This window comes from Oryzias latipes, chromosome 18 (genome assembly GCF_053564925.1).
Source record: "Oryzias latipes strain Hd-rR chromosome 18, Olatipes_Hd-rR_3.1".
NCBI classification, from domain to species: Eukaryota; Metazoa; Chordata; class Actinopteri; order Beloniformes; family Adrianichthyidae; genus Oryzias; species Oryzias latipes.
The window spans coordinates 33,492,601-33,512,196 of NC_136254.1; the positions used below are offsets into that span (position 1 = coordinate 33,492,601).

A 19,596-nucleotide genomic window follows, 5' to 3' on the forward strand; every position below is an offset into this window, starting at 1 on the left:
AACCTCCCAGCGCCATCGGACGGAATCTGTCTGACATGAAGGGAAATCAATAACCCAGATGGATTGTAGATCAGTTTTTGAGTTCAAACACATAAAAGTCTCAGAGCATCTCCACACTTGTTACTGAAGGTACACACACACAATCACACACACACACCCACACACACACACACACACATACAATCACACACACACACATACAATCACACACACACACATACAATCACAGACACACACACACACACACAGACTCCAGCCTCTCGTCTTCTAGAGACCTGGGCCTCTCTGTCAGCATCGATGCTTCAGTTTCAGCTCAGCTGCCAAACTCTGTTAAAGTTGAACAGAAACCTGCATTCGGGGCGGGGGGGGGGGGGGGGGGGGGGGGGGGGCTCATCACCATACAGAGGAGTCCCTGTTTGGTCAGTGAGGCTGCAGATCCCTGACCTGAAGGCGGAGCCTCAAGATTTCTGAAGGTGATAAAACTGCAGCAGCAGAAACATCCACTCATTTTAATGTCCGTCATCCTGCTGCAGATTTCTCAGCTCTTTAGGTTCTAATGGATTTTTTGAGACTGAGCAGTAAAGTAAACACCACTTAATAATACATTAGTATAACAAGTGTTAGTCCCAAATGCCCCTCCGGATGGAAACAGGGAGGCAAAGAATTGTCCCACCTGAACAGGTTGTGGACCACCTGCTGAAGTATTAAAAAGAATATTAATGCACATTTATTCTGCAACCAACAACAACAAACGCTGATGCAACACGGAAGTAAGGTAACATGTGACTGAGGACTGAACTGTTCTCTTAATGTCGATTATGAAGATGATGATGAGAACATTTCCTTTGCTGAGCAGCTCACAAAGATCAGACTGAACCCAAATGCGTCTTCAGGCCCGAATCATGTTTAGTTCAGTACATCCCATCATAAACATCCTGGAGTCCATCCTCCTCCAGCTCAGAGCAGAAGATCCTCCACTTCACAGTTTGAGTCCTAATCAGAGCTCTTGAAGGAATGACGTTTGTCTCCACCAATCCGCTGTCCCGTCTCCGTCCAGAGGACTCTCAACAGGCGGCGTATCTGGTGACTGAAGCCAGCAGAGGTCAGAGGTCGCCGATGCGTCGCCTTCCCGTGGAACCCGAAGCGTGAAGCCGCAGCGGCGCTCAGGTCTCGCTCCTCTGATGCTCCGTCACGCGTGATGCCTTCAGGGACCATCAATTATTGAGCGTGCCAACCAGAGCGCGGCCCGCCTTGTGTGTCTGTGCTGGCAGCGGGCCTGCTCCCTCCGCACATGTGCACCGTTGCCACGACAACACTGGTGAGAGAGCAACATTTGGACCGTTTTCTTCTCTTCGTTTTGCCCGTTCTCTCTGGACGAATCTGAATATTCCTGATCGTGATTGTGGCTCCATCGCTGCTGAAAGGAGCGGAAACCCTGAATAAAAGCCGTCCTCTTCGCCGAATGATGACATAAAATCAATCATCTAAGCACTGTCCACAGTGTCTGGATTGTGATTGGCTGAATTCTGTTACATGAGCTGCTGTAAACATGTGGAAACTCGGTCCAGGACCTTTCTGTGACACTTTTAGATCATTTCTAAAACTGACTGAACATTAAATGAACAGATTTGTTTCTTTGATCTAAACCAAAGTGTTCTGAATGACATTTTTGTGTTATTGTTGTGTTCATGTAAAGTTTACACCGAGCAATTCATTATGAATCATATGTGAAGCTTTATGTGAACCAAGATTTAAGGTAAATGAAACTTTAAGTTTTATTTCTGGGCTTTAAATATAAAATCAACAGTGACTTTGGTCAAAATGTATTTAGGGCCCGAGCACGGAGTGCAAGGACCCTATTGTAATTCGAATGTTTATTATTATTATTATTATTATTAGGGCCCGAGCACGGAGTGCAAGGACCCTATTGTAATTCGAATGTTTATTATTATTATTATTATTATTCTACCGGAAGAGTCGCCTTTTTGAGGCCTTTAACATACCCCAAAACTCACCAAATTTGGCACACACATCAAGAGTCGCGAAAAATTTCGTATTTTATAGGAGATTGGCATGGGCGCACAAAAACGGCTCGATAGCGCCACCTACAGTGACTTTTGTCCCGACGCCCCGCATAGGCTTCAACGTATAAGCTTGATTTTTACAGGGCATGTTCTTCAGATGGAGACCTACAAAAAAGTCTGAAAGGACCCACCTGTCACTCGCACAGGAAGTCTGATATATTGAGGTCAATATGTCATTTTTGCTTCATTTTGGACATTTGCAGGCCTCGCTCTAGAACGAACTCCTCCTAGAGATTTTGGAGTAATGACTCCAAACTTTGGTTTTGTAAACTAGACACATGTCCGATGTTAAATTGCGAAGCTTTTAAGTTTTTACGGTTGTTTGTGACCGTGGCGGCGCGTCGAACTTGGAGGTCGTTTCGAAAACACGCCATGAAAAGGAAAATGGCCATTACTCAGCCATGCATAATCCAATCTGATCCAAAATTGATATGCATGATTGTAGTCTGAATCTGACCACATCAGAAGTGGAAAAATCCAGAACAGGTGTAGCGCCACCTGCTGGCAAAAGGAAATGACATGTTTTACTTGGAGCATCACTGCTCCAATTAGGATGAGCCGACACACCTCAAAATGATGTCCACCTGTTGAAAAGCCATTGAAGTTTACTCTGATAAAAAGCCATAACTTTCAATGCGGGGGTGTGGTCGTGACAGAGCGGCGAAGTTGGGCGTCTCGCCATGCACACAAAAGTTGCTCTCACGTGCACATTCGTTGTCCAATCTCACTGAAATTCAATGGATATGATGAGGTTTCCTTTCTGAACCCATGGATATGACAATTCTGGACGAGCTCCATAGCGCCACCTAGTTATTGAAAAAAACAGTTTTTGTCGCATTCTTCCCTATCTTTTCTCTGCGCTTCGTCCGACGTGCATGAAATTAAAACTGGAGATACTCAGAAAGGTCCTCTCTCATCATCTAAAATTTCATGGGTGTACATCTGACGGTGCCTTCATAAGGCCCCCCCAAACAGGAAGTGGTCAATTGCACTTACTCATAAAACAAAGCTTCATAGCAAATCAGCCGTTTGTCTCAGGAAGCTGAGATTTCAGAGTTAGATGCCTCTTACAAATCTCCAACTTTGATAGATAGCACTATAGGGTCTACGAGAAACTTCATACCGGTGTTTTTCCTATGCAATTTTGGACTGAACAAAGATTTTTAGCATAAATTCTGTTTAGGTTATCAGCACCAAGAATTCAACTTTCATAGGCATTTATGTGCTACTGCTTCCTAAAAAAATTCAGAATGATTGAAGTTACAGGTGACATCTTAGAGAGCATTACATCCAAAAAGGTCCGAAAACGTCTTTTTAGGCAAAACTGCAAACACCTATTTTTTTGCATAACTTATCTTTCAAATATCAGCACAAAAAAATTAAAAACGGTAGGGATCTGTGTTTGCTGCCTTCCATATTTTTTTCAGACTTAAAAGTGTAACAGATGATTTATAAAAAATCCTTTTCATCCAAAAACCTGTGTTAAATCTGTCTAGACTCCAAACAAACATTTTTTTATGGTAACTTATGTTTCAACAATCGACACCAATTTTCACAGACCTAAAGCTGAACATGTCCCATAGCTCCCTGAATATTTTCATAGATATAAAATGAACTGGTCATTCTAACATCTGGCATTCTAACATCTAACATCTTACATGTCAAAGCCTCTCTCAGCCTGGCTCTGCTGAAGGAGTCGTGTTACAACCCCGCCCCCTCCTGCTGGGACCCCTGCTATGTAAATTAGCAAGCAGTGAACAGAGAGATGAGGAGTAAGAATGGTCATTACTCAGGCATGCATAATCCAAAGACAGCCAGTTAAACACTGAAAGACATATTTTTTCGGTATGTCTTTCATACATCTTTAGTATTAAAAACTCTCCAAGATGAATGTGCCTGACTCCACCTGCAGGTGGATCACAGACTTCCTGACGGACAGACAGCAGTATGTGAGGCTGGGGAAGCTCGTCTCAGATACTCGGACCACAAGCACCGGATCCCCCCAGGGCTGTGTCCTTTCACCCCTGTTACTCTCCCTGTACACAAACAGCTGCACAGCTGGTCACCTGTCTGTCAAACTCCTGAAGTTTGCTGACGACACCACACTCATCGGCCTCATCTCTGACGGAGATGAGTCGGCCTACAGGAGTTAAATAGCCAGGCTGGTGTCATAGTGCAGCGCTAACAACCTGGAGCTTAATGCTCTGAAGACAGTGGAGATGACAGTGGACTTCAGGAAGGCCCCAGCCCCCCTCCCCCCTGTCATCCTCTGTGACTCCCCGGTGACCTCTGTGGAGTCCTTCTGCTTCCTGGGAACCATCATCAGCCAGGACCTCAAGTGGGAGCAGAACATCAGCTCCATCACTAAGAAGGTCCAGCAGAGGATGTACTTCCTGAGGCAGCTGAAGAAGTTTCACCTCCCTGAAAAGATGCTGGTAGACTTTTACACCGCCATCATCGAATCCACCCTCACGTCCTCCATCACAGTCTGGTTCGCTGCGGCCACGGCCAGAGACAAGGCCAAGCTGCAACGCGTCATCCACTCAGCAGAGAAGGTGATCGGCTGCCACCTCCCGTCTCTCCAGGAGCTGCACATCTCCAGGACCTGGAGGCGGGCAGCCAGGATTGTAGCCAACCCCTCTCATCCAGGACATAATCTCTTTCGGCCCCTCCCTTCTGGCAAGAGGCTCCGGTCCATAAGGACCAGGACCTCGCGCCACAAGAACAGCTTCTTCCCCACTGCAGCCAGCCTGCTGAACAGAACCCCAACTCCCCCAGGTGACCCCCCCCTCCCCCCCCGCCCACCAAAGGACTGTCGGTGCCACTTACAGGCCCCACCATCCCAGCCCATCTGTGCTCCCACTTTAATTCACCTTACTCTACTGTATATAGTGTGTTGTTGTTGTTAACTTAATTTTTAACTTATTCTTAATTGCACTATACACCAAGTCAAATTCCTCGTTTTGTAAAGTGCGCTCTACTGAACCTGGCAATAAAACTTTTTCTGATTCCTGATTCTGATTCTGATTCTATTAATCATTGTTTTTTATTCATTCAAAATGCAATTAAATCAATATTTTATCTTTTTTCTTTTCCTTTTTCTTTTTTTTTTTATCTCTTATATCCTTTTTTATAATCAATGTTTGAACTTCTTTTCCTTTCTATTGTCATGGTTTCAGTTTGTTGTCTTTTTTTTCGCTTTAGTTCTTGTTCTGTCTTGTTTGGTTCTGTTTCCTGTTTTATTTTGAAAGGTTTCCTGTCTTGTCATGTTTCTTGAGTTTTACTTCCTTTGGTCCCCATCTGCCCTAATCGTGTTCACCTGTGTCTTGTCTGCCCTGTCTGTATATAAGTCTTGTCTCTGCCTTCCTCCTGTGCTGGTCCATTAACTTCTGCTCATGTTGATCACGTCTTCTTGTCTAGCGTCCATGTCCCTTGCCATGCCACAGTAAGTTTTTGTTTTTAGTTTTGTCATCCTGCTCTGCAGCGCTTTTTGTTAGTTAAATAAACCCACTTGCCCTGAACCCGTTTGCCTCCCGTCTCTGCGCCTGGGTCCTACCTGCTCTCGAGCCTCCCCCCCACACGACATCTATACATCCAATGAAATTAAACTACAAATCAACAAACACAACTGATAACAAATGTCTCTAAAAAATGATGTGTATATTTGCAGAACCTTAAAAACACCAAACAAATAACAAATGCTTCCCAATTAAAGCACAAAAAATGGAACACAAAATGTAAAACCCAAGTTAGAAATTGCAATTTGAAAAAGATACTTTTTTCAGCAGCTTTTCAAAATCAATCACCAATTCTACTCTTCTGTGGATGAAACAAAGAACTCCAGAACAATGAAGCCATTTCTCTAAGTCTCTCTCACCTTCAGTTTTAAACAAGGTCTGTGAAAATCCACCATACATTGGTCACATGAACTCAGAGACCTGCTAAAAGTGCACAATTGTAAAAGCTCTTTTATATAGACAACTGTTTGTTTGCTTAGAGCTCTAAATATAAAAAAAATGCTTTTCTATCACCTAGACACAGATGGAGAACCATATCAACTGGATTAATAACAGGGTGGCATGTTTAGACAACATGAAGCTGTCCATCACATTTTTGACCTAAACATGTAAACACATCCTTGGCTCTGCGGTTAGGAAATGGTATTTGGGAATCTCTTTATACCAGGAGCCAGCCTGGCCATTGGAACATCGCCACAGTGCCCATCCAGACTGGGACAGCAACGGGGTCCACTACAGAGCCGTGAGCTGCTGTGTTTAACTCCAGCTGTCCCAGCAAGGTAGACAACTGCAGCAACATCCACTGACCAAGCTGACAAGCCCTGGCAGAAAAGATCCCCACAAGAAAAACACTGGCTCAGGCAGGCTGGTCAAAAAAAAATAGTTTTGCCATTGTCTTGCAGCTCGCAGATCAAGTGGTTTAGTTTTCCAGTAATGTCAGTCAAGAATGCAAGTTCAGATTCACAATGTTCATATTCACCATATTCAACAGACATCTCCTCCAATAGCACCTTAAAAATCCTGTGCTGTTTAGCTTTGCAGCTGAGGTTGTTTACGATTTTCAGAATAAGAGTCATTATATGTCCAGAGCCAATCACTTCTGCACATAAGGCCTGCTGGTGAATGACGCAGCAGTAATGCAGACATTTTGGAAAGTCTGGGTCAGCTTTACAGTGAGTGATGAAACCTGTTTGTCTATTGATCATAGCAGGAGTCCCATCTGCAGTCACTGCTACCAGCTTTTCTAATTGTACCTTTTTCTGCACAAAAACTCCTTCACCGTGTTATACATTTCAACTCCTCTTGTAATTGTCTGTTAGGGCAGATGTGTCAGGAGTTCTTCTCTTGTGGAAACCAAAAGCTATGCTGTACTGTTGCCGTCCACAGACTCATCACACTGGACGTTAACCACCTGCACTTTGCAAGATCCCGGTCCAGCTAATTGGCCAAGTTATCAGACATAGCTGACACTCATCTAGACATTGTAGTGGAAATTGAATGAGTTCTATTGTTCTCATCCTTAGGGACAGTGATAGCAATTATCATCATTGCTTGAATTTTTTTCATGCTATATGCAAAAGTCTTTGTCCCTTAAGGCAACAGATTACAGGCCCCCCCCCCCCCCCCCCCCAGGCTGCTGTCGTATTAACAATAGCTTGGAGCTCCAGAATGGACAAGAAAAAACGACGAGAATGGCTCGAGCAGGGCGTTGCTCACGGGGCGGTCGCTCGTGCCATGCGGTCGCACGTGCTCGGGCCCGCTAAATGCTACTTGTAGCTTTAATTATTATTATTCTACCGGAAGAGTCGCCTTTTTGAGGCCTTTAACATACCCCAAAACTCACCAAATTTAGCACACACATCAGGAGTCGCGAAAAATTTCGTATTTTATAGGAGATTGGCATGGGCGCAGAAAAACGGCTTGATAGCGCCACCTACAGTGACTTTTGTCCCGACGCCCCGCATACGCTTTAACGTACAAGCTTGATTTTTACAGGGCATGTTCTTCAGATGGAGACCTACAAAAAAGTCTGAAAGGACCCACCTGTCACTCGCACAGGAAGTCTGATATATTGAGGTCAATATGTCATTTTTGCTTCATTTTGGACATTTGCAGGCCTCGCTCTAGAGCGAACTCCTCCTAGAGATTTATGAATAATGACTCCAAACTTTGGTTTTGTAAACTAAACACATGTCCGATGTTAAATTGCGAAGCTTTTACGTTTTTACGGTTGTTTGTGACCGTGGCGGCGCGTCGAAAATGGAGGTCATTTTGAAAACACGCCATGAAAAGAAAAATGGCCATTACTCAGCCATGCAAAATCCAATATGATCCAAAGTTGATATGCATGATTGTAGTCTGACTTTGAACACATCTGCAGTGGAAGAATCTGGAATAGGTGTAGCGCCACCTGCTGGTAAAAGGAAATGACATGTTTTACTTGGAGCATCACTGCTCCAAGTAGGATGAGCCGACACACCTCAAAATGATGTCCACCTGTTGAAAAGCCATTGATGTTTACTCTGATAAAAAGCCATAACTTTCAATGCGGGGGTGTGGTCGTGACAGAGCGGCGAAGTTGGGCGTCTCGCCATGCACACAAAAGTTGCTCTCACGTGCACATTCCTTGTCCAATCTCACTGAAATTCAATAGAGGTGATGAGGCTTCCATTCTGAACCCATGGATATGACAATCTTGGACGAGCTCCATAGCGCCACCTAGATATTGACAAATACATTTTATGTCACATTCTGACCTATCTTTTCTCTGTGCTTTGTCCGACATTCATAAAATTACAACAGGAGATACTCATAAGGGTTTTCTCTCATCGTCTAAAGTTTCATGGGTGTACACCTGACGGTGCCTGCGCAAGCCACCACCAAACAGGAAGTGGTTGATTGCGTTGCAGTCAGATAATTAAAAATTCATAAAAAATCAGCCGTTTGTATCACGAGGCTGAGATTTCAGAATGAGAGGCCTCTTACATATATCCAACTTAGATACACAGCACTTGCATGGGTGAACAAGAAACGGCTCAATAGCGCCACCTACCATGTTTGTTTTTGAGAGCCCCGCCATGTTCTTTAACATACAAGCTTGATATTTACAGGACATGTTCATCAGATGGAAACCTACAAAAAAGTCTCTTGGGACCAAGCTGTCAGTCGCACAGGAAGTCTGCTATATTGATGTCAATATGTCAGTTTTGCTCTATTTTGGTCCTTTGCAGGCCTCGTTCTGGAACGAACTCCTCCTAGAGATTTTTGAACAATGACTCCAAACTTTGGTTTTGTAAACTAAACACATGTCCGATCTTAAATTGCGAAGCTTTTAAGTTTTTACGGTTGTTTGTGACCGTGGCGGCGCGTCAAAATTTGAGGTCGTTTCGAAATCACGCCATGAAAAGAAAAATGGCCATTACTCAGCCATAAATAATCTAATCTGATCCAAATTTGTTGTGCATTATTGTAGTCTGACTTTGAACACATCTGCAGTGGAAAAATCCGAAACAGGTGTAGCGCCACCTGTTGGCAACAGGAAATTACATGTTTTACTTGGAGCATCACTGCTCCAAGTAGGATGAGCAAACACACCTCAAAATGACGTCCACCTGTTGAAAAACCATTGAAGTTTACTCTGATGAAAAACAAATCTTTCAACGCGGGGGTGTGGTCGTGACAGAGCGGCGAAGTTGGGTATCTCGCCATGCACAAATGTTGCTCTCACGTTCACATTCCTTGTCTGATCTCACTGAAATTAAATAGATTTGATGAAACTTCCATTCTGAACCCATGGATATGACAATTTTGGACGAGCTATATATGTTCATAAATGATCATGAAGCATGATCATATAATCAAGCTTCATAGGAAATCAGCCGTTTGTCTCAGGAAGCTGAGATTTCAGAATTAGATGCGTCTTACAAAGCTCCACGTTTGAAAAGCAGCACTATACGTACGATAAACATTTAACCACCTTAATCACCCTATTGTGCTGAAAGCAAATTTTTGGACATTTTGACTCAAGCAAATATTTTTATCATAACATCTGTTTAGTTTATCAACACCAAAATAAAAAATATTTACATTTATAAAATGAACTGGTCAACTCTAGGATTTTATTTATTCAATCTTACATCCTCAAGCTTTTCATCAGTCTCCCCTGCTGCAGGAGTGGAGTTAGCCCCCCCCCCCCCCCCCCCCCCCCCCCCCGGCTGTGTGCTCACATGTAAATTAGCCAGGAGTGGCAGACAGAAAGTAGAACAGTTAGAAAGCCTAGTTCAACACTAAAATACAGCAATTTCCTTTGTTTTGTTTGTCTTTTATACATCCTTAGCACTAATCATTGCTTTTTTATTCATCCAAAATACAATTAACTTTATATTTTATCTTTTTTTTTTTTCACAAACAAAATATATGAATGTGCTCCAAAACAAAACCCTGTCTCAGTACACTCCTACAGATGTAACATCAGACAGTAAATGTCTCTTTTATGCTTTTTTAATCAATGCTGCAAATTCTTTTCATTTCCTTTCAATACATCCAAAGAAATTAAACTACAACGACAACAAACACAACATATAGCAAATGTCTCTAAGAAGATTGTGTATATACATTATGTACCACCTTTAAACACCAAATAAATAACAAATCTTTCTAATACAATCACAAAAAATGGAACAAAAAATGTAAAACCCAAATTAGAAATTGCAATTTTAAAAAGATACATTTTTCAGCAGCTTTTCAAAATCAATCACATATTTTACTCTTCTGTGGATGAAACAAAGAAGTCCAGAGCAATGTAGCCACTTCTCCAAAGTCTCTGTCACGTTCAGTTTTACACAAAGTCTGTGAAAATCCACCATACATTGGTCACATGTATTCAGAGACCTGCTAAAAGTCCACAATTGTAAAAGCTCTTATATAGACAACTGTTTGTTTGCTTGGAGCTCTAAATATAAAAAAATGCTTTTCTATCACCTAGACACAGGTGGAGAACCATATCAACTGGATTAGTAACAGGGAAACATGTTTAGGTTTAAACTTACATCAATAGACAACATGAAGCTGTTCATCACATTTTTGACCTAAACATGTAAACACATCCTTGGCTCTGCGGTTAGGAAATGGTACTTGGGAATCTCTTCATACCAGGAGCCAGCCTGAACATTGGAACATCACCACAGTGCCCATCCAGACTGGGACAGCAACGGGGTCCACTTCACAGCCGTGAGGCTGCTGTGTTTAACTCCAGCTGTCCCAGCAAGGGAGACAACTGCAGCAACATCCACTGACCAAGCTGGAAAGCCCTGGCAGAAAAGATCCCCACAAGAAAAACACTGGCTCAGGCAGGCTGGTCAATAAAAAAATATAGTTTTACCAATGTCTTGCAGCTCGCAGATCAAGTGGTTTAGTTTTCCAGTAATGTCAGTCAAGAATACAAGTTCAGATTCACCATATTCAGCAGATATCTCCACCAATAGCTCCTTAAAAATCCTGTTCTGTTTTGCTTTGCAGCTGAGGTTTTTTATGATTTTCACAATAGGAGTCATTATATGTCCAGAGCCAATCACTTCTGCACATAAGGCCTACTGGTGAAAGAAGCAGCAGTAATGCAGACATTTTGGAAAGTCTTGGTCAGCTTTACAGTGAGTGATGAAACCTGTTTGTCGGTCAATCATAGCAGGAGCCCCGTCTGCAGGTATGGCTACCAGCTTTTCTAATGGTACCTTTTTCTGCACAAAAACTCCTTCACCGTGTTATACATTTCAACTCCTCTTGTAGTTGTCTGTTAGGGCAGATGTGTCAGGAATTCTTCTCTTGTGGAAACCAAAAGCTATGCTGAACTGTTGCCGTCCACAGACTCATCACACTGGACGTTAAACCACCTGCACTTTGTAAGATCCCGGTCCAGCTAATTGGCCAAGTTATCAGACATAGCTGACACTCATCTAGACATTGTAGTGAAAATTGAATGAGTTCTATTGTTCTCATCCTTAGGGACAGTGATAGCAATTATCATCATTGCTTGTTTCTTAATCTGATAAAAACCTTCTTCTACTTGATGAGAAAATGAGCAGGTCTAAACGAGGCTTAGATTTAAAAAATTTTTTCATGCTATATGCAAAAGTCTTTGTCCTTTAAGGCAACAGATTATAGTCCCCCCCCCCCCCCCCCCACAGGCTGCTGTCATATTAACATTAGCTTGGAGCTCCAGAATGGACAAGGAAAAACGACGAGAATGGCTCGAGCAGGGCATTGCTCACGGGGCGGTCGCTCGTGCCAGGCGGTGGCACGTGCTCGGGCCCGCTAAATGCTACTTGTAGCTTTAATTATATTTATTTCTGCTTAATGTGAAACAATAAAAAGTTACAAAAAGTACAATCAATGAATAGTTAAGTTTTACCAAACTTTCAACAAACTTTCTCACATGAATAATTATCACCTAATTCACTACTTAACAGTTATTTATTTATTCTAGGCTATTGTAACTTAGAATAAGGTTAATAAAATAAATTTGTTTATTAAAACTTTTCCGTTTCTTGATGTGTTAAAAAGTTTTAGCCTCAACCGATAATCAGTTTGGGCCTAAAACAGACGTAACTGGGACTTCATCCTTACTTATAAATAAGGGATTTCAATGAACTTCTTGGTGGCCACAACAAGAACACAGAAGTCCACATTTTAAATGTTTCTGTGATAATCCTGGGAAAAAATCTGGAATTTTATCCACTAAATGAGAAGAAAACTTCCAATCAAAGGTCAGATTTCCTGCTCCACATTCAGAGGTTGTACTGTTTCTTCTCCTCGTTCTTTCACTGCTTGATGTTTGCACACCTGGACATGGATCAGTTCTCCTCTCATGTTTTATTCAGCCTCTTGGACGGCGGTGTCTGGTGTCCTGCCCTTGCTGGCGGCCGCACCGCTCGATGGCCGCTTGGCTTCACGTCGCCCTCGCTCGCTCTCGCTCTCCCCTCGCTCGCCCTCGCTCTGCCTCGTCCGTCTGCTGGAGTGAGTCTGCATGTTCTACAAACACAGACTCTTGCTGGTATTTGTCCCAGTTTCAAGCCTCTGCAGAGGAATTTCAGATCAGGTTTTCATGGCCACGCCCCCTGCATCTGATTGGCTGGCACCAGGAGGGCTCGCTCTCTGATTACAAACGGGCTTGAGAGGAACCCCTTCGTCCTCTGAATGAGAAGTCATCACAGCAGAGGTCGTACATCCTCTGATTGCAGCATTGAACCAGCAACCTCACATCAACAGATTCCACCTTCTGACATGTGAGATGAAGAGACGGTTCCTCCTCTGCCTCCATCGGTCCCTTGGGTTCATCTGGAGGTGTTCTGGCTGTGGTGAAGCTCTCTGAAGGTCCTGCAGAAGCATCTCCGTCTGATCTGGGCCACGCTAAAACTCAGCTGCTGTCGTTTAAGTCGGCCTCAGATCGTCACGCTGATGCATGACCCACTTAAAGCCGAGCTGCAGCTTCCTGCCTCATGGCCTCACAGAGGCTCCGCAGTCATCTGACGTGCAGAGAAGCACATTTATGGACGGTCACGCTGCGTTCACACCGCCCTTCATACGGCGTTTCAGGCTGCTGATGTCAAAACTCTTGTGTTAGCGCTTAGCTCTGCAAGTTCCTACAACCGTTTTTGGACTCTACTGTTGGGTGTTTGTCAAAAGTTAAACCAGTTTGACCAATCAGGGACTCTGATGCGGTTAGGATGTATGGATGACGTCCTTTTAAATTCACAGAGGTGCCAACCTTTGAAACTTGACAGATTAGTTAAATGGAATTCTATGACACCAAGTCTTTCATTTATCGGGATGGAGCTGTGAAAGAAAAAGCCTGGAGCCAGATCCACTAGATTGACATCACTACAACGCTTCACACCAAGACTCCTCCAACCGAAGGTGGCAGACATGCGCTAGTCCACAGCAATAAAACAAAAGAGGAAGAAGCCCCTCCCTGCTTCTGCAGTGTGAACACTATGTATTAAATGCAAGTTCAACAAACCACGTTCAGCTCGTTCTTGAACGTGCATTACATGTCCGGAGTGTCCGGAGCTTACAGACCCACTCCAGTGAAAATGGTTTTTCTCATGATGTAGGAAGTACGTATAGAAAATAATCTAAGGTTAAAATTACATTTCTGAGTATTTATTTATCCAAACTGGGATGAATCAGGACCAGATGAAAAAATATCGTTCTCTCAGTTGTTACGTTGAAACTAAAATGGGCGGAGCCCAAGTCTCCCTACTGCGCTCCATTCTGATCCATTCACATGTAGGCAAACAGATCCATGAAGGTCTTTGATTTCCTGGTCTGAGCTGGAATCTGGATCAGAACTGTACAGTTGGACAGCTCTGACAATGCTCGCCGTTTTTGATGCACCGCTAATGTTAGCTTGTGGTTGTGAGGGGCTGTAAGCTAGTGGAAGAGAGGGTCAACAGAGGGATGATGGGAAATCAGTGGAGGCTAATTTAAGCACCAACAGTCAGAGGTGGATTTCTGATGAACTCCTGCCGCTCTGCAGAGACTTAGTCCTAGAAAATGACAGGTTTTTAAAGTTTGGCAACAAACGACATAATCATAATTTATTTAACCGGGTTAGATATGAAGAACGTGTTCTTATTCACAATAACGACCTGGGAGTTACAGTGGGTCTTTAAGTTAGGAAGCTTAGCTCAAATGATCACCCCTCCACCACCATGCCTGACAGTTGATTAGAGATGGTTCTGCCTAAAAAAGCGACTCCATTGTTTGGTCTTTTTCTCCAAAGCGGCCCTCGAGTCCTCATTCTGATGTTTACCAGCAAACATCTGAATGATCCAGAGGAGTCTGAATGAAACCCATCATGCTTTGCAGTTTCAACAGATTTGTCCCTCAAAGGGACTAGGGGGGGGAGGGGGGCTGCACCACCAAATCCTGTGTGTAATCCTGGAATGGAAGGCCAGTCCTGCAGGACCATGACCCCCCAACATATGGACGAGACAGACAGGAAGTGACTCATGAGGAACCACGGGGGGGTCTAGGAGGAACGTATCTGGTCTTTAAATCTTAATCCCACAGAAAATCTGTGGAGGAATCTGAGATTAAAGGCCTTCTCACCAACACTGTTTGAGCCGGAGACCATTTGACCCCAGAGTCCCGTGTGTTTGGTTTCTGTTCTCTGGCACAGAATGGATTGAAACACATTGAGTCTCATGTTAAACTGATGCTGGTTAGGACTCTTTTCACTCAAACAGATCCTGGATTCTTTGGATTTTCTGAGTTCTGCAATGTTGGACTATCAGGTAAATTGCTGTAAATAAATTTCTTAAAGATTCTGTTCAGCTTAAAAAAATCTTTGAAACTTTTCAAGGAAGAAACTTTTAGAAAGGTCTACATCTGATGAGGATCGAATTTGTTTCTATCCCATGGAATTTAAGACTAGAATAATTTCCCCTGGATTCTTTTACAATAAATAGAGAGGGGTCGATATCAGTTTTTCAGGCCAACACCAATATTTCCTGATACTTAGGTGTGTACAAAAACACAACGTTTAGATTTTCTATGTTTCTTTATTAGAAGTACACAACTTTTCTTTTACTGGACAATCACATCGTACTTGACCTTTTTAACAAACAGCAAAGTATTTCATAGGAACAAGTATCACTTTTTAAAAATAAATCTAAAAACACTTAGACCATTATTGAGTATTAGACATAACTGTAAACTTCCTATTGCCAGGGATAACATGTATCCCTATCAAAATAAAACATACCTGACTACAGTCAGTCACTGTTCATGACTGTAAACATCAACTTTCCAATTCCAGGATCTATTAGGAACAAGAACACATCTGTGTATCTGAAAACAGTCACGACAATGTTTTTTATATCAACCGATACTGATACTGGTACCGATGTATCGCTCATCCCTAATAATACATTTAAAGACACGTTCTTAACCCTTTAACTGCAGTGTTGATGTTCTCTCAACTACCTCACCTCTTCAGCTGGTCACACTGTTTACAACATTTGACAGTTTCTGAGTTTGAACACAATTCCCGTAATTCCAACAGACTCTGAAGCAGACAAAAGCGGCTTTGGGCCGATGTGCAACATTTGACAGTAACGTACCAACGATATGAACCTTAGCTGCTATTCTCTGCCTCAGAATTAACTGGAATTCCGTTATCTGATGAATGACAGCAGAGCTACGACAGATCAAAGTGTGTGTGGTACTTCCTGACAGCTCTGGCATCAAAGGGTTAAAACTGTGGCGTCTGGCTTCCTTCAGCTTATTGGAACACGCTGTTCTCTTGTTGAGTTGAGTTTATTTAACCTGTAATTACTCCCCAAAGCTCGGAGGGACGACGTGGCGCTGGTAATAAGTCGGCCCCCACCCGCTGTCCCTCTTCTCCACCGACATGAATTAAAGATGCAGTGAGGCGGAGGGTGACTCCTGCCGCAGCAGGCGCTCACCTTCAGCAGGCGGACCGCCGTTCAGTCTGCCTCGCTCCGTTTCCACAGTTACCAGTCTGTGACGACTCGCACCCCCCACCCGCCCCAACGCCATGGCCCTCCACCAGCATCTGCCGTGGAGTCACGGGTCTATTTCTGGCCCCGCTTCCCGCCAGCTCACCCTGGCGCCGTCAGCACCTCACTTCACATCAAACACGCCGCTGATGCGTTTGGTTGTTGGCGTGCGACACGCGTGACGGTTGGAGAAAACCCTCCAGATCTGATCTGTGATCAGCAGAGAGGCGGGGCTTCATCGTGAGCTGTCATCGTCCCGCTGCTCCAAACAGCAGATCGTTTCCTGTTTTACACAAACAGCTGAGTTTATGAATGAATTTATTACTATTGAAGGTTTTCCTCCACAGCTGACGACAGGTTTCATTGATGTTTTTTTTTTCCATTTCAAGTACGAAGGAATCAGAAACGTTTTAACATCACTTATGAAGATTTCGTTTTTGCTCTTATAACAAATATCTGACCCTGAAAGTAGTTTTATCTCAGTCACAACCAAACTGCTGGAAACGAGTGTAAAGTGACAGAAATCCATCAAATTTAGCTTCATGGAGTTTGTCATCAACCTTTAGTTTAGCCTTTGGTAGAGTTTTCAATGTAAAATACAGATTTCTTGAACTGCACAAAGTCAGGTTGTTTGTTTTCTTTAACCGGTGAGTTCAGGAAACCACACGGTTCTGCTCAGAGACGCCGTCAGACCCAGAAAACCCGTCCGATCCACATCACATCAGTTCTGCTTCTTCTGATGCAGTTAAAGAACTTTATTGAACCGACCCGAGTCGTATTCAGCTGCTCCTAATGTTCACCAACAAGGTTTTGTGCCCAACTGTTGTTGATCAATCTAAGGCCATACTCACCAATACCCATGATGCAACTGGGTATGGCTGAAGCCACCCAACATGACCGCTAAAAGCTGTAGTTTGACACCGTTGGGGACTCTAGTGTGCTACAGAACCGCTAGGTACTACAGAACTGCAAAGTACCGTACCACACCGAGAACCAATGTGTCTGTGATGTTGATAACAAAACTCGTTCAGACTCAACGGAAACAAAACTGGAAACTGCTAAACAACCAGCAGGGATACGCCTGAAACATGACAAACATGTCCCGTCTACACGTCTAGAGAACTGAAGGTCCTTCCATCATGTATTGATAGATAGTAAACCGTCAGACAGAATACTGAATCCCACGTGTTCACTACGACCTGTCTGCCGTAGAAAAACACATGCATGAACACGTTCTCTCTATGGTTCACCGAGCGGTGTAGGATCTTGATATTTCCCATCATGCCACAGCAGAACCTTTAATGTTTTCTGGTAGAACTCAGTGAAACAAACATTTAGACGGACGGACGGATTCCAGTCCGTGTCTCCCTCAGGTTCTGTCTGAGCTTTCAGGACGTCTCTGCTCTTTATTTCTCTCATTTCCTGCCGTCGTGACCCACTTCCCCCTCAGGGATCAATAACTATCCTCTATTTCCAGGTGACAAATGAACAGCAGTTTGTCCAGATGACAGCGGGACAGACGGCAGGCTTGAGGGAGACGGATTCGTTTCTAACCCTCATCTTTCTCTGATGTGCTTTTCTGCTTTTTAATGAAACCAGAGAAGTTGTGAAAGTCCCAGAAGTGCAGGACAGCCTGAAATAAACGGCGTCTTCACCAATCTGGATCATCTCCAATGTTGCATCACTGTTGGAGCGGTTGGAGAATGGAGGTGAAGCTTGTTTCCCTCTGGAATTCATGAACTTCTTGAACTCAAACTGGATTCCAACGTCAGCGTTAAGATCTCCATCAACACTGCCGTTTCAAGATTTGCCCAAACTGGTCCCTACATCCGACACAAACTGTGGGACTGTTACCATAGAAACCAAGTGGACGGATCATTGCTGACGTCTCACGGATTGTCCCGAACGGCAAGAATCAAGCCTGAATTGGGACGAACAAATTAACCGGAACTTTCTCCTCCCAACGTTACAGCACTGGGTGATGGGGCGGGACAAAGGACAGCAGGAGTTTAGTTAACTCCACCCTCCTGCCAGTCAGTACAAACAACCCCCCCCCACCCCCACGAGATGTTTGAGCTTTCATAAAAACCCCCACAAACGAAAAGGTCCCAACATGAACACCCTGTTCTACCTGTTCAGTTTTTCTGTGAAGTTGGACTTTTAACATGGGAGTCAGTGGGAACGGCTCCCATTGGAAACCAACCCTAGTGGTCATTAGATGAACTGCAGCTTTAGGTACTCTGGGGGGGCTAACCGCCCTTTGAAGTGTCCACTCACTAGGACACGCCTCCACTTTGATCTCTGGCAACAGAGTCATGTGACACAGCGGAGGAATCTTCACCTTCATCAACAGGCAGCTCCCAACCTCATCTTCATCAACCTCTCTTCTTCCTCATCCGCTAGAGTAAACCTCCACCCATCCATCCAGCCTGCAGAGCAGAGAGGGGGGGCTCCGGGCCGAACGGATGGACAGATGGAGGGAAGGACTGGAGAGGGAGGACGGTGGAGGAGAGAGTCAATGAAAAAAACAAGATGATACAAAGAATGAATGGACAAACGGAAAGATGGAGGAGGACGTGAAGGAGGGATGCAGATGGAGAGATGTTGGAGGAATGACAAGAACAGAAAGCTGTAGGATGAATGAGAGGATGATGGGAGGAAGAACAGATGAAAGAGGAGAAGTTAGAAAACTGAGGTGGAGGTGAGGAAGAGGGGGTGTAGTGAAGTTTGGATGAGGAGCCAGGATGAAGGCATGCATGGGGGGAGAAGATGGAGGAGGATGGAGGGAATTCCCTGTTGCGTTCAGCAGCAGCCAATCAGCTCCGGACTTTACGGATTCTTACATAATATTATAACCGAGCCTCAGCGCCGGGGTTTGCCCGGTTCTGCTGCCCGGTTCCCCACTCCAAACATCACGAGAACATCCTGTAAAGAACCGAAACTGTGAACCGGACCGGATCAGTTTGGACCCAAACGTGACAGGAGGATCCACCTGCGTGGATTAAATCTGTTTTCAGCATAAAATGCGAGATTTGTGGGAATAAAACATGATTTGAAACAGAAATGTTGTGTTTTAAACTTCCGTTTAGATTCATTTAAAGGTTCAGAACAACAGAAATGTTTGTTTTTAGATTTTAAACATGGAAACAAAGGCTGAACCGGGTCAGAACGGGCTAAAGCGCTCACCTGGGTGGCTTTGTGGAACTGCTTTTTCAGCCCCGCGACAGACATCTTTCGGCTGCGGAGGAAGAAAAAAGAAAGAACTGACGGCGGAAAAATTTCACGGAGAACGGAGTCTGGAAGTGGACCGGTTCGACCCGGCGGAACTCGTCCGTAAATCCTCCGGTGATGCGCGTCGATAAGTGTCCGTTAGCGCTCGGTGGGACCCGGTGGGAGCGGAGCGGAGGACGGCCGGACCAAACCCAGCTGCTGGATCTATTTTCAGGCGCACGAGCGAGGCGGAGGGCGGAGATC

The 19,596-nt window shown here is 44.2% G+C and overlaps 1 protein-coding gene across 1 annotated transcript in view; it reads right to left on the minus strand.

Annotated features, from left to right (window-relative positions):
- The window catches only part of LOC101160542 (endophilin-A1), a 41,758-nt gene extending 22,162 nt beyond the window's left edge, over positions 1–19,596 (minus strand). The window contains exon 1 of the mRNA XM_011473403.4: positions 19,309–19,596. Coding sequence (XP_011471705.1) covers positions 19,309–19,353 — 45 coding nt within the window. The 5' untranslated portion in view covers positions 19,354–19,596. The remainder of the gene's footprint in view (positions 1–19,308) is intronic.